Source organism: Marmota marmota, unplaced genomic scaffold (genome assembly GCF_001458135.2).
Source record: "Marmota marmota marmota unplaced genomic scaffold, marMar, whole genome shotgun sequence".
Taxonomy (NCBI): domain Eukaryota; kingdom Metazoa; phylum Chordata; class Mammalia; order Rodentia; family Sciuridae; genus Marmota; species Marmota marmota.
In genome coordinates this window covers 15,173,689-15,197,968 of record NW_026000108.1, presented here as the reverse complement: position 1 = coordinate 15,197,968, position 24,280 = coordinate 15,173,689, and the positions used below count along the sequence as shown (strand labels likewise).

Here is a 24,280-nt window from a genome sequence, read left to right as displayed (position 1 = left end):
CACTGCACTTTAGGCTTTATTTATTTGTATCATTCTTAGGACAAGATCATGTTCAAGGTGAAATTTAGTGAACTTTTTGTACTGTTAATTCCTCATTTTCATAATTACCATCTTTGTTGAATTTTAAGTTTCATCAGAGCAAGAACTATGTTTTTGCCAGGTCAGAGCAGGTGTTCAATGAATATTGTGGAATAAAACGGTAAGCTACAGAATATCACTTCCTTATGCAAAAATCCTCTATTTTCTCCCTGTTTTACTCTGCATAAAAGCCAAAGTTCTTAAAATGCACTCTCAGACTGTATAGGGTTTTATACTGAGAAAGGCTGGATAGAATGAATAAGGGAAACAAGTTATTTTTCCCTCAAAAATCCTTTCAAGTGTGTTATTAAAAGTCACTGGTCAGGTCATGAGTCAATCAAAATGAATGGCAGCTGGGCCTAAACACACCAGTTCCCGTGCCCGAGGATGGAGGAGCAGAAAGATTCATTACATAATCAACACTCTGTTGGGCTAGAAAATGAACATTATGATCCCAAATCCTATTTTATAAATCCCAAATCTTATTAAAAATCAATTTGTAAATTATATTTGTGATCTCTTGTCATAAAGAGAATCAGCCTCGGTGAACTGTAGCCAGCTTTGACTCCAACTAACTGGTCACAAAGGAAAATTTGAAGTTATAATGCTCAATTATTAAAAATGCTTAATGTTTTAAATTTGTTAAAAGCTAAGCATGAGTTGCTTGAGTTAGGTTGAAGAAGGGAAATGATACACTAAGATTTAAATTTAATTCATATATCCATGTTTACAATAAAGTTAAATAAAGAGAAAATACTTGAGAGATTTGGTGATGTGGGGTGCTTTGTGATGGCTATAGCAAAGAAATACTGCTGATATTTTAGGAAAGTTCCTTTTTATTGGTGTTACTGGCCTTAGACACATTTCTCCCAGCATCCATGAGTAAAGAAGGAGAACTTTATCTAGCCAGAAGCAGTGTCTATGTAACCTCATTTGAACTTCCTAACCATCCCAAGAAACAGTCATGTCTGGTATTCATGTTATTCCCATGATACAAATGAGATCAAAGAGATTCAGTGTGATTAAGTTACTTTTCCAGAGTCTTACAAACAAAAAGTGGCAGAGCTTAGATTCCAAATAGTTCTTTCTGACTCCAAAGCCACAGTTTTTCCATAATAAATGTTATCTTCAATATGCCCCCCAATACTTATATTTTTATCTCCCTATTTCATCTTTACTACTAATTCCAGTTATTTTTAAATACCATTTCTTAAAATGAAGTTCCACCATTCACATTGTCTACAGGGTAATGAAGTGAGTGTTTAGACCAATGGCATGAATGTCTGTGAGAACAGACCATAAAGACTGCCAATATTGCATTGGCTATATAATCTGCCATCTAAACCAGGACATTTTTGAGCACAAAAAAGGAGAGGTGATATCATAGGGTTTTAAGATTACTCTCATAAACTGTCACTATTCTGGACCAACCCAAAGAGGTCTTATCACTTTACTAATAGTAAGTCACAGATCATTTCCAAATTCCCACACAAAAGATATCCCCAGGAGAAGAATTTCAATAACAAATCTTAAAAGATTCCAAGGAAAGTTGATGTTTGTTCCACGTTGTTTCTTTCTGCTAGTATCTCCTTTCTAGTTGAGTTAGGAGAGCAGAATAGTAACAATCACTAGAATTTAGGACAGGTTTAGCACCCTAATCTGGAAACTATCCACAGGTGGGTTTCCAGATTAGGAATTCTCAACTGGTAAAGTCTATGTAAACATCCCCAAATGTAGAACTCCAAAATCTGAAATATCTGGTCCAAAGCATTTCGGACAATGGATACTCAACCTGTGTTGGATTTTGAAAACATTGTAGCTTTGGCCATCTTGTTGTTTACTAACATTTGTGTAAGAGAATTTACAATTATTTTTGTGCACTTTCCAAATGTTTCATGAAGTACAGACAACCCAAAGGTAAACAAGATCACACTGAGTCCTTTTTTGATTGAGTGGGAAAATAAGTCGGGGGTAGAAAGAGAAACACAGAGAGACTAAAAGGACAGAGAAACACTGAGAAATAAAGATACAGACAAGGATTCAGAGAACTCATGGACAGAGTTTCTCAGGAAGATAGGCAAAGATGGAGATGAAGGGATAAGTACTTCATCTAAGAAAGAGTGATTCTAGAGTAGACAAAGACAGGCCAAGAGAACCAGGGAAAGAAACTTAAGAGGCAGGAGAGCATTCATCATTTGAAAAGCAGGTGCCTTTAAGTGGCAGCTCTAAGTGGAATGAAATTTGCTTTATTTGCATTTAGATACTGTAGATGATTATCAGCAAATTCAAGCACCTGCTGGCTGCCTCCTTCTGAATTAACTAATGAAAAAGGTACCTGTTTTACAATCAGAAAAAAACAAAACAGGTCAGTTAGGGAGCTTAGAATTATGCCTCCAACGTTCAGGTCACAAGATGAAATGTAGATATTTCTTCTCTTATTTTTTCACTAACACTGCCATTATTCTTCTTATAGGGGAACATTTTGAATGCAAGACCCCATGACAAATGTATGCTTTGGCAGCAACTTTTTTTCAAAAATTATTGCCATATTACAAACTCTGAATAACCTGGGGCCCTATGTTTTCAGGAATGAGTTTTAAAATATGAAATGAAGTGTGTGTGTGTGTGTGTGTGTGTGTGTGTGTGTGTGTTTATGAGCTGCAATCTCACGTAAGAAGCAGATATCCTAGCAGACAGATCACATTTGCAAGTAGTGAAGAATCTACCTCCTACCCCTAGCTCTAAGTCACTGCTAATGAATCAGCTTGTCACTGATTCAAAGAAGGACCCAGATGGGATCACAGTGCTTTTAAAACTCCTGGTGATTTTTGTCACAGTTATTGATCCTTGGAAGATACCATCTCTGTTTAAATAGTCTAAGCCATTTTTCTTTTTCCATCAGACATCCACAGGCTTAGAAACTAGGAAGAAAAACATTGTCCATAATTCAAAAGCAAAAGATGGAAGCTGAACAGGGCTGTGAATTATGGAGTAGGAGCCTTTATTTCAAAGCAAAACCACAGGAAATGTAAGTTTTTGCTTTCAGCTGTACTGCACAAAGCAGGAAAACAAGCATAATTCTCATTATGGTGAAATTTCCACTTCTATTGCCATCATCAGTACTTGCTGAATTCTTAATTCATGGTCCATCACTCAGCACTAAAACCTGACATTTACATGTAATGGCACTTCTTGTCTAATAGCAAAAACAACCAGTGAAAAATGACCACTCGTATGTGCCATTATTGAAATCTTCATGGTCAGAGGAAAGGAGGTGCCCAGAAGATGAAGAACTGACTTGTTTCCTGAAAGCTCAGGTGGTAGCAGGTGAAAACTTTCCCCTGGGTGAAAAAGAATGCATTTTCATGCAATTATATTATAATTAAAGTGGCCGACATATTTGTACATGTGGTTTTGATTCTTTTTGGTACTTCTTTTTTTTTTCATTATTTTTGAAGGGTCAGTACCCCAGCAGTTGGGCTTGCATTGGAGATGAAGAGATAGGGAGTTGACTGAATTTTGAATTCTAAGGTGTTAAATTTGTGAAAAGATCATTAGACTTGGTAGTTTATGTTGCCAGTTAATTTAAAATATTAATCTGTGCATGTATGTGCCAATGAATATTACTTTAACAAATTAATTAATGAATGCTACTCACTACTCAATAAACATATGTTGGTATATAATCTATGAAATATATTGTGCTGATTATTAGCAAGTAAAATAGGGTAAGGCACTTTCTCATCTCATTTAGATATTTGCTCAAATATAACCTCAATGAAGCCTTTTTCCATCCACCATAGTTAAAATTTCAAGTCTTTCCCAAACCTACCACCCTGTCCACCAAGGCATCTCTAGCTCTCGTCCCTGATCTCTGTCTGATATATTTTATGTTTTCCTATCTATTTTTGTTTATTAATTTTTTCTCCTCAACTATAATGTAATGTCATCAAACTATGAATGTTTCTTTTCTTAAGATTTTATTTCCAGCACCTGGGACAGTGCCTAGTATATAGCAGGTACTCAACAAGTGTTTTCTGAATGAATGAATGAACAAAATCGTCCCCTCAACAAATTCTGGGTTTAACTAGACAAATCGACAAATCCATCTTGCTTCACAATAGGGGTTATGATAGAGGTAGCTGGTTGTGTTCTCAAGTTGGGACTCTATAAATGTGACCACTATGTATCCATAATTATTCAGAGAATGTTATTTGCAAAGTTTATAATATATGCATCATAATAAATATTTTTGAATAAATGAATAGATAAGTGTTTATGGGCTATAAGGCAATTAATCTGTCAGAGTGTTCAGTCTGTGTAGGAGTTAATGTCCTACATACTAAAGCACATTTGTGGTTGACGCACCTTCTCCATCAATTTCCTTCTATCATTATGGACTGGGGAATACAGTCCCACCTTTAGTTCTTCCAGGGTCACCTTAGCAGACTACTTTCACACTAGCCCCTTGGGATATAGGAGGGGACTGCATCACACACTGGCAAGGGAGATACCATGCAAAGTCTAAATGAATCTGCTAATTATTTGCACATTCTGAGACCATCATAAAAGATGTATAGTCTGATTTCATGCTTTTAGTAGATATTGATTGAACATTTGATATACCAGGCACTGTGCAAAGTAATGAGAATTTAGTCATGAAGAAGAAAAACACAGTGAAGGATTTAATTATATGGTTGGGCATACTTCCACCATATTTTCTGTCTCTTCTAGCTTTTGTCCCTTTATTTCCCTCTTCCTGACTTCCTTTGAGTTAAATATTTTAGTATTCCATTTCAATCTCTCTGTTGAAGTTTTGACTATAGCCCCTTGCATTGTCTTTAGTTGGTGGCCTAGCATCTAGAAAGTGCAAGACGTCTCCTTCACTTTTTATAGGCTACTTAGAATTGACACTGTGCCACTTTATAAAATGTAAAAACCATATACCAATAAAAAATCCATTCTTCTACAGATCTTTGTGCTGTTATTATTATAAATTTTGCATCTGTAAAAGTAATAAATTCCACAATATATTTGTTTTAGTTTTGAGTAAAATAAGAAAAAAAATAACATTTCATATTTATTCACATATTTTCAATTTCCAGTGCTCTTTATTTCTAACTGTAGATTCAAATTTCCCTATAATTTTCCTTTAGCCTGAGGAAATTCCTTTGGTGTTTCTTCTAGTGTAAGTCTCTTAGTTATAAATAGTCACAGCTTTAGTTTATCTGAACATATATTTATTTCATATTCATTCTACAAATACTATTGTTATTGAGTATAGAATTTTGGGTTGATAGTGTGCCTCTGAGAACATTGTGTGCTATTACACTGTTTCTGGTCTCTGTTGATTCTGATGAGAAACCATTCTCATGTACCAGATCAGTTTGTGTACTTTCCTCCTATTTTTTAAAATACTTTTCTCAGTTTCAGTTTCTGCACTGACTGTGACATAGCTGTGAATGCTTCTTATATTTGTCTTGTTTGAGGTCTAGAAGTTCATTGGATCTCTACATTAATATTTTTAAACACTATTTCTTCAACATTTTCTCTCGTCTCCTATCTTCACTTATACTTGTACTGGGCTTCTTTACCTGTTGTGTGGATCACTAAGACTCTTTTAATTCTTAAAGTCTTCTCTCTATTTAGATTGAATGGTTTATTTCTGCTGATCTCTATTTAGGCTCAGTAGTCCCCAATCAGCTGTTAAGTCAATTTTATAGATTTTTCTTTATTTTATTTTTAGAATCACCATTCGGTTCCTTTTTGCTGTTTTAATTCTTTTTTCTAAAACTTTCTACCATTACCTACTATGACCATCTTTTTCTTGAAAATCATTCCCTACTACTTTCCACATCTACCTCATTCTTAGGATTATTTCTATTGGCTGCTTTCATGTCTCAATTATGGGTCATATTTTTTGGCTCCCTTACATGTTGAACAATTTTTGATAGCACAAAAGACATTATTATGATACAATGGAAGGAGTTTAGGTCGTATATATTATATAAAATGTGCTGAATATTGTTCTAGAAGACATTCCGTAGTACAACGCTTCTCTTCAGTCTTTCTAGCTTTGGTTGTGTCTTTGGTTTGGGAAGGTCAATTTTGGTTGGTGTGGCACTTACTCCAAGAAACTGTCCTGATTCTGAAAATGATCTTTCTGAGCTCACATGTGAATGCCAGTAATGCAGAATGAAGTTTCTTTCTTTTCTTTTACCTTTTTCTTTATTTTTCTTTCTGCCTGGTCTAGATCTCCGACACTGCCCAGTACTACAGAATTTCTGTTATCTCCATTAGATTCTCAGCCATGCAGCAGCTTTGCTTGATAAGTATTCTGGGGCTTTCCACTGATCATGCATATTTCAGCCCTTTATCAATAGCTCACATTTATTCCTCATATGGGTCCTTTGCTCCCTACCATGCACAGACATTACTTCTCCAATTTTGGCTTCCCTAGAAATGCCAGTAGCCTGGAATGCCACTTTGCCACTGCATCTCGGGGAGCATGGGTTTAGCTTGGACTTCATCTCTCTTAATTATGGAAGGAACATGCCCCAGGCAGAGGTAGGGGGCATTCTTAAGGTCACTGCTTGCATCTTTTCTCCCAAACATCATAGTTCTATACTGCTTATTGTCCTGTGTTTTAAAATATTTGCTTCATATAGTTTATCTGGTTACATGGTTGCTTGTAGTGTAACAGCACATCCAATAACACTGGTTCTCTAAAGGTTGGAAATGGAAATCCGCAATCTTACACTGCAGTGTGGAAAACAGGTCAAATGTGTAATTATATCATTAGTTGTTTTCATTGTACTTGTATGGAGGAGAAATAAAGGAAACTATGGGAACATAGAATAGTTGTTCATAACCCAGTTTGATCTGTCATTTAAGTTTGTCCTCAGAAATGATCATTGAACTGAAATGTCAAGGATGAACAGGAATTAACTTGAGAAAGAGGAGGTAAAACTTACATTCAGATGCAGAAAGGAACAAGTGAAAGTCCCTGAGACAGGAGGGAATATGGTATTCTCAAATAAGTGAAAAACTTTATGTCTAACATTTGCCAAGAGTGCATTACATGACATTGTGCCAAATATTTTCTGTATTATTTTACTTAATACCTACAATGTTTTTAGGTCAATACTATTACTAATTCATTTCACCAGGGAGAAAACCGAGATTCAAAGGGACTTAATAATCAAGTAACCCCAGGTCACATGGTGCTGGGATCTGACACAGGCTGTTTGGAGCTAGTCCCTGACTACTCAACCAACTACATTTTATGAAGAAAAGAGCAAAATAGTCTGGTAGCCAAGATAAAGAGGCAAGGAACAGAGAGATAGACAGAGACAGAGAGAAGAGATTTTGTCACATCCACATCCTTAAAAGTATAAGATCTCACAGAGGATAAAACAGTGTAGACACAGGGTAGGAATCATACACAAATTATACATAAATATGCTCCTAAAAGAGACTTTTTAAATGCTGTATTAACAACCAAGATTCTTTCATATAAATCCCTTTGTTCCACAAAGGAAAGCTAGAGACCCAAAGTTCATTAACCTGTAGAAAGTCAGTCAGCTTGAAGCAATAAGACAGGAACTGAAATCCTGGGCTTCTAGCTCCTAACTGATAATGACAACCTGTTTATCCGACCCTAGTGGGAACCAGGGGAGCACTGTGAGTGGGTGGGAAGGAGGAACTCCCTTCTCCACCCTGCACACCTGTGGTTCCAGGAAACCGCTTTGAGATTGAGTAGAAAGTACCAAGAACTTAAGGGGCAAACAACCAGTAAATAATTCTTTGATGCCTGCCTTGAGTGTAGAGTTTGACTAGATGTCAAGAAGTCACATTGGAAACAAAGGAGTGGGTAAGAGGCTAACTTCATGCCTACGTCCTGCTACAGAAGGCTGTAGACACTTCTCTATTGAGCTTCTTGTCAGAATGGGGTCTCATCCATAATAGGGCCTGATACCCTGCACAACAGGGCACTAGGGAGAGATATTGGAACAAGAGGGATGGACAGAGCAGAGGGGCAGCCTCTCCCTACAGCCCAGTTGGAGACACAAGAGGGCAAATGTGCCACGGAAAAGTGTGTTTGAACTGTTTCAAAGGCTGCCCTGGGAAGGCCATGTTGACAGCTGGAAAGGGGCTGAGCAGACTGAGGGGGCAGCACCTAGGTGCCATGGAGCCTGCACAGGGCAGAGAGAGTAGTAGAGTCCTGCCTGAGGAGGTAGAGCAAACCCCTGATGCCCTATAGAAGTTTACAAAGCAGAGGATACTGAGATGATTGCCTTCCTCTGGAGATGGAGAAGGAAGAAGCAAAGTAAAGAGTCTGCTTTCTGCAAATCAGACTTATTGTGCACGTTTCAAAGCATACTTAGACACAAATCGAAGGAATGATGTCAGGTCTTCATATGTACAAAGTGAATTTATTGACCTTCTATTATGTGCCAGATCCTTAACCAGCATGTGAGATATTGAGTGGACAAGATGTTTCACATGGCCCAAGTCCCAAGGCCAGAGGAGGATCTGCTTTGCCTTTCCAGCAAAGGCAAGGTGGGCAGTATGCTTGGTGGGCAGTATGCTTGGTGGGCAAGGGTCTGGAGCATTAATGAGGGCAGATGGAAACATGGGCAGAGTGCAGGCTAGGGCGAGACTCTGCAGGGACTGGCTTCCCTGCCAGGAGGAGGGCAGTTTTTTCAAGGAAATGATCTGGTTTAATTTACATATTTACTACTTCATTTTGTCACTCACCCACACATAGGAGTTTTGCCAGTGGACACTGATAGAGAGGAGAATCAGTCCCAAAGGGAAAGAGATCCACAGTCTTGGGGTCAGGACTTGTTTATAATTGCAAGGAAGAAATCATGAAGTAGAAAAGGTACAAGTGATAACATTTTCTACATCCATACCATAAAGATGGTCTGACCTCAATTTAAATTGGTTCTCTTGCTTTCCATTTCCATTTGACACCTTCCAAACTAATGTTGGAGAAGTGATGGATAATAACATGCAAATTCAGGCTTCTATGCACTCAGAGTATGAAGTTGATGAGGAGCTGGACAGCAGTCTCCTCATTTCAGGTGTTTGCTAGCTTGCCTGGCTGGTCACTGTTGATATTCCTTGGGTCCTTTCCAACTGCCTGAAGTCACAGATGGTGCTCTGTCTCTTCCTGGGTTAACATATTATAAACACACATTGCTTCTTTTTGGAATTGTTCTGCTTGAATAAGTTCCATTCATTAATGTCCATGTGTGAAAAATGTGAAGGATTGTCACATCTCCGGGCATGTCAGCGTATGCTAATGAAGCTGCATATTGAGGACATTTGTTTTTTTCACTTTCAGGGAAGGCAAAGGTACTAACAGGTGCTTGCGGTGTGAATGATTTATGCAGAGCATCTATCTCCTCTGTAATCAAGGACGGGGAGCAATGAGAACAGAAAATTGCAAAGTGGGCTCCTAATGCTGGTTTGAATATTGAAGATTCAATCCAGTTAACTCTTTTAGTGATGTTTGTCTTATTCTTAACCTAAGGCCAAAAAAGCCACCAAATTTCGCTAATGTCATCCTATAGATAACCTTTCATGTTTCTGTTTTTACTTGTTAATCACTGTCTTTTAATGCAATGTAAAGAATTTTTTTTAAAAAGAAAGCTCAAATAAGGAGAAAGATATTTTGGAGTTTCAACCCAGTGCCTGCGATTGCCTGAGCAGATGGCTGCATCCCCGATCCTGCCTGCCTGGCTTCTCTGATAACCCCTGCAGCACAGCCCAGGGCCTCTGTGCAGACAGCATTAACAGAATTGATCGTGTATTTTCTAGGTTTCCTCTACGCTCAGAACAACACCAAGCGCAGCATTAAAGAGCGACTCATGAAGCTCTTGCCCTGCTCAGCTGCCAAAACGTCGTCTCCTGCTATTCAAAGCAAGTTTGGTTTTTTGTGTTTTTTTTTTTTCCACCCCCAAACTGTTTTCTTTGTTAGGTTTGCATGCCTTGCAGTTCTCTGCTTCTCAAAAGAATCAGTATATCATATACAGCAAAAGCTACTCTGTTGATGTACTCATGTTTACCTACATACCTAGGAGCAGTTTTGTGCAATTATGAAACACTTCCTATTTGGCAAACAGATAGCACAGTGTTAGTAGAAAGAGCCTGTGCTTCAAAACTTTGGGACAATTTTTTTTTTTTAATCTGAGGGGTGGGGACTAGAACTCTAGTAATTCACAGGATGTGGTTTAACTTGTTGGCAAAGCAGCTGGATATTTTAAGTCATATTATCTATTTTCCTTGGTCCTATAATTGATGCATAAAAATCATACACATCGGTGGGGTAGCATGTGATGTTTCAATACATGCATACATTGTATAATGGCCAGATAAAGGTGAGCATGTTCATTGTCACAAATGTTTATACTTTGTGTGTATGTTTGTGTGTGGGGGGCAAAACATCAAAATTCTTTACTAACTTTTTTGGAATATATAATATATCATTACCCTACTATGCAATAGGAATCCAAAATTATTTCTGATTCCTAATCTAGCTAGGATTAGGATCTAATCTGATTTTCCAATCTAACTGTAATGTAGTACCTGTTGTTCAATTTTCCCCATTCTCTCTCTGCCACTCTCCCTCCCCAAGCTCTGGCAAACACCATTCTACTCTCAAGGTCTATCAGATCAACTTTTTAATTCACATATGAGTGGGATCAGTGGTATGTCTTTCTGTACCTGGGCCTTATTTCGCTTAACATAATGACCCCCAGCTTCATCTATATTATTGGAAATGATAGGATTCAATCTACTTTAGGGCTGAGCAGTACTGCACTGTGTATATACACCATATTTCCTTTGTCCATCCAATGATGGACACCTGGGTTGATTGCATGTCTTGGTTATTGTGAATAGTATAGGAAAAAACATGGGGTACAGATGCCTCCTGGACATGCTGGCTCCATTTCCTCTGTATGTATATTCAAGGAGTGGGACTAAAGGATCATAGCATAGTTCTAGTTTTAATTTTTAAGGAACCACCATATTGTTTTCCATAGCACCTATAGATGTTTAAGTTTCTTGACTCACAAGCATTGGGTACATAATTTAGAAAACTGCCAAAGTTCAGAAATGCTATTAAATTAGGAAAACAACAACAACAACAACAAAGTGGAAAATATGTAAACAATATGACTTTTTTTTTCTTTGCTCACTTTATCCTTTTATCAATCAGAGTTCTTTAGAAAAATGAGATACACACACATACATGCACATATCTTCTCATATAAACACATATGTAAGTGGATTTATCTGAAGGAATTGTCTCACTGGACTATAGGGGCTGACACTTATAGGGCAGGCGGGCAGGCCAGAAGCTCAGACAGTAAGTACACTGCAGTCTTCAGTCAAATTTCTTATTCTTCAGGAAGACTGTTTTGGGTTAAGGTCTTCAACTGATTAAATGGAGTCCACCTGCACAATACAGCATTATCTGCCTTTTACTTAATGTCAACTGATTGTTGACATTACATATCTAGAATATTTCATAGCAACACTTTGGTTACGGTTTGATTAAATAGCTGGGTGCTACATTCTAGCCAGGTTGACACATAAGACTAACCCCTACACTCCCTGTTTTCTTTTTTCTCTCCAATTATGTGATATTTTTAAGGCATGTAAAACAGAGGATGCCTACAAGGAAACCTCAACTGATTTTATAAAGATGTGATGTATAATTTATAATGTACACTTACAAATGTTCTGTGTAAAAACATTCTTTTTTAATGCATTTTTTTCTAAGGATCAAACTTAGAATCTCACAACATGATGTTCTGGTGAGGGAAGAGAGCATTAAAAATCTAGAGGAGGCTGGGCTTGGGGGCCCACACCTATAATTCCAATGACTCAGCAGGCTGAAGCAGGAAGATCACAGATTCAAAGGCAGCCTCAGCAACTTAGCAAGGCCCTAAGCAACTTAGTATGACCCTGTTGCAAAATTTAAAACTATATAAATAAAAAGACCTGGGGATGTGTGTGGCTCAGTGGTAAAGCACCCTGAATTCAATGCCCTAGTGCTGATATATTAGCACTAGGGCAAATATATATATTACAAAAGCTGTGGGGCTTTAAACACACAAATGTCTTAAATTTCACTAGTCTTCACAACACAAATGGAGGATACATGGAAATAACTTCAAATGACACATCCAGTGAAAGGTCCAGGAAAAGAACAGCGATCATTTTCTATGCCACTGACCAAAGTCACATATCATCATAACAAGATTTAATTATTTCACTTATTTATTCAACAAATATCTATTACACGTCACTTCCTGCTCCTTGTGCTGGGAGACAAAGCAATAAATAAAACAAATATAAAAATACTAAAACAAACCAAAAAACATTAAAGAATCAAACCCTATTCTGCAAAAATCTTACATTATATTCTGTGGGGGGAGGTGGCAGGGCAACACAATTTCTTTTTAGCAATACTCCCACGTACAAAAAGTTAAAATTGTGGTTGAGATGCATTGCTTTGATTTTATTTTTCTTTCATTGTACCTACATGCACACCATCTCCTAGATAAAGATGAACATAAGCCTAGAAGGACATTATGTAGGAAAATGCCAAACCTTGTCCTAGGTGACACTGACGCTGCAGGTGTCTTTATTGCTACTATTTGACAGTGACTGTTAGTTATTAGAGTCATTGCTTTTCTCCTTTGAATTCAAACCAATATTCCCCAACTTACCAGATATTTACTGGAAACAGAGTAGATGTAGAAAGATAAAATGGAAATTTCAAATGGATCCCCATATCCACTTAGTAGGCCACAAAATCTTCCTGTTCCTTTAGCACCTCTCTTGCATCAATATCTGCAACCCCAAATAAATACGGAGGATGCAACATAGTTTTGAAAGAAAGGTGATGAAAAAGGATATCTCTTGGAAATAAAAGACAGAATGTTACCAGAAATGTATCAGAATGACTCTAAAGATATATTTTTATAAAGAGAGCCATTTTTAATAAAACTGGCTGGCAGGTTTATAGACTTGGCATATGATCTGTGGACCACGAAAGACCTAAAACTCTAAGATCTAAAACTCTCTCACTCACTAGCCACCACATTCCCCAGCGTGTGGAAGTAGACTACTTAGAAAAAAAGAGCACATTAATTCCATCACTATACTAGTATGGTGATCTCATTAGCTGCCCATCCATGGACTGGACCTGGATTGACTGGGCACAGGACCAAAAAGATGCTATGAGGACAGGGAGCAAGAGGTAGGCAGACAGCGTCAGGTTCATGATCAGAAAAGCACATCCACCACGTGAGCCTGCTGAGCCATGGAGAATATCAGGGTGAGCCGTGACTTGACCAGTCACCAAACTCTGGTTGATTTTCTCTCTGAAGTATCTTTTAAACTCACTTTCTATCCCTCACACTGTGGCTCTGGCTCAGACCCTCATTATCTCTTCCAAGAACGATTGAAAGAGGCAAAGGGAGCAATCATCCTGGCAAGTATTTAAATTCTGTTGTGCTTGTTGCTAAACAAAAGGCCCAGAGTTATTTACATAAATTCCCTGCCTCTTAGTTTCTGTATTTAGTCTCTACTCCAGGACAGGGTTTTGTTTTGTTATATTTTTGAGAGGCCAGGTTTGTAATAGGGAACAGACACTGTGGTTCACTTCTTTCATGGAACTTATTTGGGAAGAGTGAATAAACATGAAAACAAAGATGATCTCTAGAAGTGATGAGGTTTTTTTAAAATATTTTTTTAAGTTGTTGATGAACCTTTATCTTATTCATTTACTTATATGTGGTGCTGAGAATCAAACCCAGTACCTCACACATGCCAGGCAAGTGCTCTACCACTGAGCCACAACCTCAGCTCAGTGATGAGTTTTATAAAGGAAGTGAACCTTGCTACCAGAGGACCTGTCTTGTCTGGGCCAATTGATGAAGCAACATTTGAGACCCTAAAGCCAGAATAAGCCAGTAGCACCAAGGCCTTGAGAAACAGTTCCAGAAGGAAGAAAGAAGCACAGCTTATTCAAAATGTAAAAAGACCACTTGGTCATCAGAAAAGTGGATTGTCATGGGGATGAGATGAGGTAATTTCATGTGACGTACTTAGTACATAGAACATCATGAGTATGAATACATGACAGATACTAATTCAGTTGATATGCCCAGCCACCTTCTCAGGAGACATAATACCCAAGAAAACTAAGAGAAATAAAGTAACTCCGCAACTGGACTGATGGTTACCAGAAGGTAAAGAAAGCCATAGCTATAGCCATTACTATGAGAGAGGGTTTACCAACAGATCCTCTGGTCATTGTAAGGAAATGTAGTGGCCATCAACCAAGCAAGGAGGAGGCACAATGAATAATGATGATAATCTCTCTTTCTCCTGCTCTCTGATCCTTTTGGGGAATGAGGTCAAGAAGTGTGTAGAGTATTGTCCATAGCGATCAGTCTTCCAGACCCAGAGCAGCATTTAGCATGGCAGAAGATAGGCCAAGGGGCAAAAAAAAGAAAAAAAATAATTCCCCAAATTCCAATCATTTTGGGATCTAGGAGTTGGTATCTACAGGGCAATTAACACCACTCAACCTCGGTCCCATGGTTTCTTTTCCTCTGGTGTTAGTTCCAATTCCATATCATCCTTGAAGCTGATAAACTGGTTCATGAATGCTTGTTGGTACTGAGTAGATCAAGGAATTTAACAACTCACTTCATGGATGACTTGGTACTAAGAAATTCCTTAGTACCAAGTGAGGAAATTTTTTTGTTGTTGTTGTTAAAAAATAAGTGCTCTCCAGTCTGCACTATATCTCTTTACTGAATAACTCTGAGTAATTTACCTAATCTTTTGATTCCCCAGTTTGTTTATCTAAACAATAAAGTATTCAATTTTTTATTATTTATTCAAAGGACATTATAGTAACAAAAAGGTTACTTATAGGTAATGGGTGCTAACACAAAAGATAAAACATTAAACACTTGATGAAGTGTGTTTATATTTATACCCATTTAATTTAAATTTAAATCATAGGAGCACCTACCTAGTAATATCACAGTGCCCTCATTCACTCAAAATAATTTATTCACTAAATTAAGGCTCCATTACATGGTTTTGTTGTTAGTTTGAGTAGAAATGGGAGAATAACTGTGACAAGGTGATTGTGAGGCTAGACCCATCATACCTGATAAGCTACCATCAGCACACCTATTGCATAATTGCAAGACACAATTTCCAAACTGAACTCGAGATTTTTGATGTCAAATACAGCAGAACATTTCTGTGTGTGTTGTTTTTTTCTTGTAGCATATTGAACACAGAAAGTTTGACAGACCTCTTTTGGCAGAGGATCTATAAGCATTTGAGTGTTTGTGCATTTGTCTTCAAATGACTTGAACTGCCAACATGATGCTAATTAAAATACAACAGTAACTGCCAGGAAAAAGAAAATTTAAATGTTTAACCTTCTGACAATCAATTAATCTTATGGTAATTCCTTGGTGAATTTAGCTTGAACTGTACTTGAACATGTAGTCAGGTGTATCTCTAGAGGACCAGAGGCATAAGCCATCAAGGTGTACAACTTAATTTTTAGTTATTTTTCAGTAAAAAGCAAGGATGCTTCAATTGCATTTATTTATGAGTCCTAAAATATTATGTTCAAATTCTCTGATATTACTTTAACTTTATTTAACAAGCATCTAACACTAACTTGTGCTATACAAGTATAGTTGTTTTGTACACTTTTTCTCATTATATCACAAAAGTAATCATGTAAGATGGACGTTGCTATCCTCGTTTTACAGGGTAGGAAATTGAAACATCAGAGATTAATTAGTTTTCTTGGGTTACCTCAACAGGAAGAGGAAGTGATAGGGCCGAAGCTAACAGTCAAGCTCCAGAGTCTACATAATGACTAGTTAGTTCTCTAGATATGTTCAAGGTTTTGGTCCTTTTTATGAAAAATCAAGACAGGGATTTTTTTCTGTTTAATGAACTGTTTCTCTCTCTGGTTCTCAGTCTCACCCTCTGCAAGCAGAAGCAGAGGCTGCACCCAAGTCTCTTTCCTGATATAACATTGTAGAAGCCCTTCAGTTAATATTTCTGATTTCTGGCCATGATGAGTAGTAGATGTTTAAAAATTACACGTAATTTTATCTTTTCATGACACTCTACCCATGAGATACAGAAAGTGGCAAACACTAGAAGCTTCATTTAGCCTAGGCCTAATACCAATTGACGATCATGTGTGTTTAACTACCTGTTTTACTAATTAGAGTAATTGTCCCATCCCTTTTAATGGGTTTTTACAGGTTTTAACAAATTTTCATTTTCATATCTCATATTCATAATATTCCTGTGAGAACAACAGAATTCAACAGTTATTGTCTCCTGTTTCTAAACCAAAAAAGAACAAAATCAGGTAGATAAATAGATAGATTATGTGTGTGTGTGTGTGTGTATATATATATATATATATATATACACACATATATATGTGTATATATATATACACACATACATATATACATACATATGCGTATACACACACACACACACACACACACACACACACACACATATATATATATATATATATATATAGAGAGAGAGAGAGAGAGAGAGAGAGAGAGAAAGAGAGCCAGAGAGAGAGAGAGATTAAATGGCTTGCCCAAAGTCACATAGATATTTATTGACAACTGGAAAATGGGCAGTCTTTTTTTCCTGGTCTATCATATATCTACTAGGAATCTTTATTAAAAAATTACTGGGTCTTGGTAAGGGAAAGCTGGAGGTAGGAGTCCCAGGACAGCTATTTCCTTTTGACAGGTTCAGTGAGTTTTACAATAATGTGGCAGAAAGCTATGGAGCATTATATGGAAGGTAATCATACCAGGCACATGGCAACATACAGATCAGCCTTCCATCTGAAGGCTGACATCCTGCTGAAATAAGCAGACACCTATATATATCACTTCCATAAAAGAACTACATGTAACATACAATGAGCAGCAATACCAGGGAGAAATTAGCATTACAGAATAGGTGTGGTAACTCTGGGACCAGCCTATTTGGTTTACATCCTAATTCTATAACTAATTCTATGACTCTAGAAAACTTAGGAAATTTTCTTACCCTTTCTGGGATTCAATTTCCTCAACTGTAAGGTGGAAATAATCACAGGAAATATTTTATCTGCTTGTTCAGAGGATTACATCAGCATATGAAGTGTTTACAACATTTATTTAAGTGGATAATAAATGTTGGTTGCTCCTACTGTTATTCCAACACAACAATGATAATGACTGCCTTAGTCACTTAGATGAGACTGAATATCACCTGTGTGTATGTCACAAGGAGTATTTCTGTGGTTCCTTTGAAGAAGAATCACATTTTCATCAAAGGGGTAAAAAGCAGGTACTTGAAAAAATGAAAGTGAAGACAGGAGATTCAAGAACTGGGAAAGAGAATTAGCCAGAAAGGTGAGACTGAGGCCAAATTCTGAAAGACTTTCCAAGCAACAAGTGTTAGTCAACTTTCAGTTGTAGTGACAAAATACCGGAGATAATCAACTTGTAAGGAGGAAAGATTTATTTTGACTCAAGTTTTCAGAGGTCCTGTCCATCCATGGTCAGTTGACTCCATTGCTTTCAGGTCCATTGTGAGGCAGAACATTATGGTGGGGAATTCAAGGCAGAGAGAAATCACTTATTACATCGGGATCAGGAAGCAATAAGAGAACGGAAGGGGCCAGCATCCCAATACTTCTTCATGGGCACACCTCCAATGACCTAACTTCCTCCCACTAGGCCGCACCTCCCAATCATGCTATAGGCTGGAGATACATGACATTATTAACACATGTGAATTTAGGGCACACTCAAGATCCAAACAATAATAACACAACACAAGGCTACATTGACAATGCAGGGAGGCACTTGGACTTTTCAATGAGGCTTTTCAACTGAGGACTGATTTTGTGTCATAACTGGGATTTTGAGTCAGTCAAGTGTACAAGGAGTTGACACAAGTCCCATTTTGAAAGGGTGGATGGTGAACTCAAAGCCAGAGGAAAGATAAGCAAAGGACCAAGAACAGCATTTGAAGACAGACACAGACAGGACATCAAAACGATCAACAAAACCTACTAAGGTATGTGTTTCTGAATCAAGAAACAAATGGAAGTCCCTTGCAGAGGTGCATGCCAAAACCCAGCAGCCTGGGAGACTGAAACAGCAGGATCCCAAGGTCAAACCCAGTCTCAACAATTTAGCGACACCCTAAGCAATTTAATGACAGCCTGTCTCAAAATAAAATATAAAAAGGACTGGGGTGTGGTTCAATGGTCAACTGTCCCTGGGTTCAATCCCTAGTACCCCCCAAAAAAACAAAAAAAGAAAAAAATTGAAATTCAGAGTGACAACATGACACAAAAATAAATTAGAAGGCAGCAGTTAAATTGTTTACAAAGGAAATAAATGAAACAGGAAAATAAACTGGAAAACTGGTTCAGAAGTCTATGCAAAAGAAAATATCAACAACTATCTTTTATAGAACACAATACTACTGTAAGCCCTAACAATTGTTAATATTAACTGCAAGGCTATAGGAAGGCACAATTATAGTCCTTATTTAGAAGAGAAAAACCAAACAAATTAAATCATTAATCCAAGATCTCAAAATTATTACACGTCAAACCAGGAATCTGACATCAAACAGTTATAACTCCAGAGATTAGAGTGTCCACCACCAAATGACGCTGCCTACAGGAGATGACAAAGGTCTAACTATATCTGGCAATAGGTGTAAGCTGGAGAGTGAACTTGAAACATACCATGAAGGCATAATTAGAAAGATTGATGAACAATCTTTGCTGTTGATTTCACCCAAAACGTAATGAACATTAATTAATATAAGGAGCAGAGAAGGCAGGCCATGGGAATGAGTTAAAGACAGAGACAGCTTTATTTCAGATATGCCCCCTTAAAGTACTTGAAAGACAAAAGTTATTGAAATAGCTTTAAGCAGACTTTATTGTTGGTTAGTGCATCTTATTTTTGGTTATCTGTATGGTGAAATGTTTTGCTTTTCATTTGATTTTTCTACTCTTTTTGGTACCATTAATTTAGGCCAGAAAGGATGGAGGGACAACAACTTCCAAAAATCTATGTAAAATATTAAACAAAAACTTCCTGTTTTTCTTTGTTTATTAATTTCATGCTCAGCCACTCATATTATTGATATGAGTTATACATACCCATTTTTCATTTGCCTAAGAAGTTACATTTGAGCTAAATTGGAGTCCCGTCAATGAGTCTGGTCTCTGCTGGCTTGTTATAGACAGTAAGATGGGAACCTAACGCTTTAAGCAGACTCAAGTTTCCACTCCACCAGATCTATAAAATACGGATTCTGGCTATGTTATCTGCTTAGATTGTTGGGTTAAATTTTAGCCTTCTTGCTTTCAAATTGCCTTCTTGACAAGGGATTTGGAGCATCCAATCTTATGGGCAGCCATCCTTTTTAGAAACATCAGTCCACCTTTGCTTGCAAGTCTTCATTCAAAAAAGAAGAATATCAAAAGACAAGTTCTAGAAATGAACAGATAGAAAAAAACTTTACTTATCTTTTAGCAAAAAAAATTTTCATCTGCAATATTGGGTAACAAAACTCAGCTGTAGTCTGTGTGTAATATTTTCTGAATCTCTCTGAGACAAACATATTCTCCAGTGAGTGCTTCTGAAGGTAATAAAATCCATAGTTGATTTATCTAAATTATAGTGTCAAAAGAATTAACTCTTTAGGCAAGCAGATACTAAAAGTACCCATGGAAAATTGTCATATAATAACAAAAACCATACATGCAGATTCTATGACATACCATGTATCATTCAAAATAATCTAATACATACTTCTGTGTAATCTTCTATCATGATTACCATTTTGCAGATGAAGAGACTGAGAATGTGAGGTATTAGGTGACTTGCTCTGAATTATACAAGTACTAAGCAACAGAGCTTGAACTCAAGCTCAGGTCATTTAATTATTTGATAATATATTTTTCAATACCTGCTACATAGAAGGTATTATCCTAGGTACCAAGGATGCAACCAAGACTAAACCAGACACTGGTCTATCCCACCAGGGTCATACAATCTGATGGAGGAAATGGGGCAGAACTTGTGCTTTGTTGTCACATAGAGCCCTCTCCTAGTGCTGTTTTCAATATTTTACATACATTGTTTCATTTTGCACTCCTGACAACATTGTGCTATAGTTCCTAGTATTATTCCCCTTTAATGGTGAAGAGATTGTGGCACAGAGACTAAGCACTTAGTCCAGAGTTCCAGAGTAATTAGGCAGTAATTAATAATAATAATAATAGGAAGTAATTATTAATAATCACAATTGATGTCATCTATTGATTAATTCCTACCTGCCAGTAAGCAGTTCAAATGATCTCTCAAAACAACTTTATGAAATTAATGCAAATATTACCCATAGTTTATAGATTTTTAAGTTGAGGTCTGGAGAGTTTCATATATTGTCCAGTGACAGAAATTTGGAAATAGATCCAGGAAAAAATAAAAATTTGGAGCAATTGAATAATTATTTAGAATTAGTGTGTTATGATTTAGATCTGGAATTCTCCTGAAAGCTCATGTGTTGAAGGCTTAAATCCAGACTTGATTTATCTAAATTATAGTGCCAAAAGAATTAATTCTTTAGGTAAGCAGATATTAAAACTACCCATGGAAAATTGGTCCCCAATGCAGTAATATCTAGAGGTGGGGGCTCTATTTTTTTTTGTTTGTTTGCAATATACTATATTTATTAATTTTGCATACAACCTGAAATTAAATTATTTCCCAGATGCACATTCCTAGAAGACAATATATGCATTATAAAAGGAGTTCATGAAAACTAGTTTAACAAAACAAATAACTAAAACCACATCAAATAACAACTTCTAGAAGAAAACATAGGATCAACACTTCATCATATAGGGTGCCGGCACTAACTTCCTCACCAAGACCCCGAAAGCACAAGAAATAAAACCAAAAATCAATAAGTGGGATGACATTAAACTAAAAAGCTTCTGCATAGCAAAGAAAATGATTAAGAACATGAAGAGAATGGAATGGGAGAAAATGTTGGCCAGTTACTCCTCTGATATGGGATTAATATAAAGAATATAAAAAGAACTCAAAAAACTTTTAATACCCCCCCAAATAAATAAATAACCCAATCAATAAATGAACAAAAGAGCTAAGTAGAAACTTCTCAAAAGAAGAGACACAAAAGGCCAATAAATATGTGAAAAAGTATTCAACATCTCCAGCAATCATGGAAATGCAAACCAGAGCTACTCTAAGATTTCATCTCATTCCAATCAGAATGGCAATGATCGAGAATACAAACAACAGTAACTGCTGGTGAGGTGCTAGGGACAGAGGTGGGACTTTGGGGAAGGAATTGGATCATGAGGGCTCTGACCTCATCAGTGGATTAATCCATTGAGAGCTGGATGGGTTCACTGCTTGAAGGTGGTGGGGCATGGTTGGAGGAGGTGGGACACAAGGAGTTGCCCTTGGAGACTGCATCTCATCTCATGCCCTTTGCTTTTCGTCTCTCTCTGCTTCATGGCGGCCATGAGCTGAGCAGCTTTCCTCTGCCATACTTTTTCCCCCATAGTGTTCTGCTTTACCTCAGGCCCACAGCCATGGGGTCAGCTGGCCATGGTCTGAATCCTCTGAAACCGTTAACCAAAATTAACTTTTTCTTTGTTAAGTTGTTTATGTCAGGTATTTTGGTCACAGCAACAAAAAAACTAACACATGTGCTTCCAGGCACAGTTCAGCTTCTTGTTAAGTCTAACAGTAGACATAGAGGTCAGTGACATGCTTCTATGAATAATGAAAAAAAAAAAAAACTATCATTAATTGAATGTTCACCATATACCGGACGTGTATACCACCTCACTTAATGCCTAGAATCAACTCACTCTGTGATATTGGGTACTATTTTATTATTATATGATTATTAATTGTACAATTAACTATTCTGCTTTTCTGACAATCCTAAAAAAGGAGGGAGGGTGATGTTTGCTTATCAAGAAATCAAACACCCAAATAAAAATCAGAAAACTAGTAGCAAAGGTTTTTGTGACAATATCACTTCCATTGCAGATTTTAGCTCCAAATCATTCCCCTGATAATGCCACCAAGAACTTAGTACTGCTACTCTCACCCAAACTCCCTTGGTAGTGGATTCCTAGGGAATCTCCTTACCTCCTGAGTTGATAGAGGCCGTCTGAGTACTGTCTACCTGAGTACTGTCTACCTTCTAACTCACACAGTGACATCTTATGAAATGGGCATCATATTTTGCCTAAATATATTTCCCATATATTTATTCCTTTACCATAGGCCTTTCAAATGTATATCTTTTAATTAACCATTTCTAAAACTCTGTCAGCTTCCTATTACCTCCTGAAATAAAAGTGGGGGTAAGCCTTTTGCTGAAGACTAAGGACCAAAAGTTGGCACCTATTTTGTTGTGATTATTTCTTGCAGTTCTCTTCTCTTTTCAAACTAATGTCCCCTCCTTTGTTTTCTGACAATCCAAGTCACTTCCGGACTTCAGGGTCAGTATTCTTGGGTTTAAGTCCCCCGACTCTATAACTTCCCTTTTTCTATGTCTTTCACAGCTTTCATCGTTCTTTCCAAAACCGATTTCCTCATCTCTAAGAGCAGGGTGGTATTTGCATACAAAATTGCAATGCTTAGAACTAATAATGAAAGTGAAAACAGTTTTGTTTACTATAAAAAAACCACCCATAAAATGTTAGCTACTATCTCTGTGGCTCACAGGCTTTTTCTAGTTCATTCCACCCTCACATCCATACCTGCTTCTGGTGCGGCATCAGAAGAAATTTAAATCCATCGACACAGGAAGGATGAGGACTCACTCCAGCTAAAGAATTGTCACAGGCGTTTGGCACAGTGCTGCACTCAGAGTCAAGGAGACCAGGGTATGGGCCTAGTTCTGTCACATAGGTGCCCAATGGCTTTTGAAGGTAACATTCACTTTTGAAGGTAATAACCACCGAAGGTAACCTTCTGTATCTAAATACCTTTATCAAGCTAAAGGGTTTGATTCAAGGCCACTTTAAATTCCAAAATAACTCTATTTTCTGCTTAGATCCCTTTACTACTAGTTTTCTGATTCTTATTTGGGTGTTTGATTTCTAGATAATTGGGACATTGTCTATTCTCCCTCCTTTTCTGTGCTTAGAAGAAAAGCAGAATAGTTACTTTCATGAACCCTAGATCTAGACTTCTCAGAGTCCTTCCCATGGCTCTGCTTCTGTGTGTGGTGGGAAAGTTACTTAGCCTCTCTGTGCCAGTGTCTTCATCCATATAACAGGAATACAGCACCAACATTATTGTGCTGGTACTTTTACAAATTAATTTATGTAAAGTGCCTATACATAGCAAATGATGTCAAAGTGGTTTGATTTTATTAGATTTTTAGGACAGATAGTAGAAAGTCTATTAAAGTTCAAGAGAAACACTCTTACGGTGTTTTTAAAATAGTGAACTAATCTGCCCTATCTTTCCTCATTTCTCTTTTTCATTACCTTTGAAAAAATCTTTTTCTTTGACTGTAATCATATTCAGTGTTTTGCTTTCCCTTATTAGTATCAATTTTTTTTCGTCTCTCTTTATGGGTAAATTCCATCTTATTCCTTCTTTCCATCCTCAGCTTCCTATTGAGTTCTATTATAGATTTTTGTTGTGTGTTATGTCTGGCAGTATAATTTTTATTTCTCTCACCAAAGATCAATTAAGACCCTATCACATAAAAAATAATACTCCTTTTTTTAGGGGCCCTTCATAATTGCTATAGTAATAACATGACTAATGCTGAAGACACATGCCAATTAGGTGATTATTTTTTATTTTTTATTTTTTTAATTTTTTATTGTGGGTTGTTCAAAACATTACAAATTTCTTGACATATCATATTCCACACTTTGATTCAAGTGGGTTATGAACTCCCACCTTCACCCCATACACAGATTGCAGAATCACATCAGTTACACATCCATTGATTTACAAATTGCCATACTAGTGTCTGTTGTGCTCCGCTGCCTTTCCCATCCTCCACC

The 24,280-nt window shown here is 37.1% G+C and overlaps 1 protein-coding gene across 5 annotated transcripts in view; it reads left to right on the top strand.

Moving 5' to 3' along the window:
* Positions 1-24,280, top strand: part of Kcnip4 (potassium voltage-gated channel interacting protein 4) — a 1,063,150-nt gene that overhangs the window by 921,423 nt on the left and 117,447 nt on the right. Inside the window, exon 2 of one of the 5 annotated variants that reach the window (XM_015481989.1) lies at positions 9,907-10,008. The exons of the other annotated variants lie outside the window; for them this stretch is intronic. Coding sequence (XP_015337475.1) covers positions 9,907-10,008 — 102 coding nt within the window. The remainder of the gene's footprint in view (positions 1-9,906; positions 10,009-24,280) is intronic. 5 annotated transcript variants of the gene reach the window in all.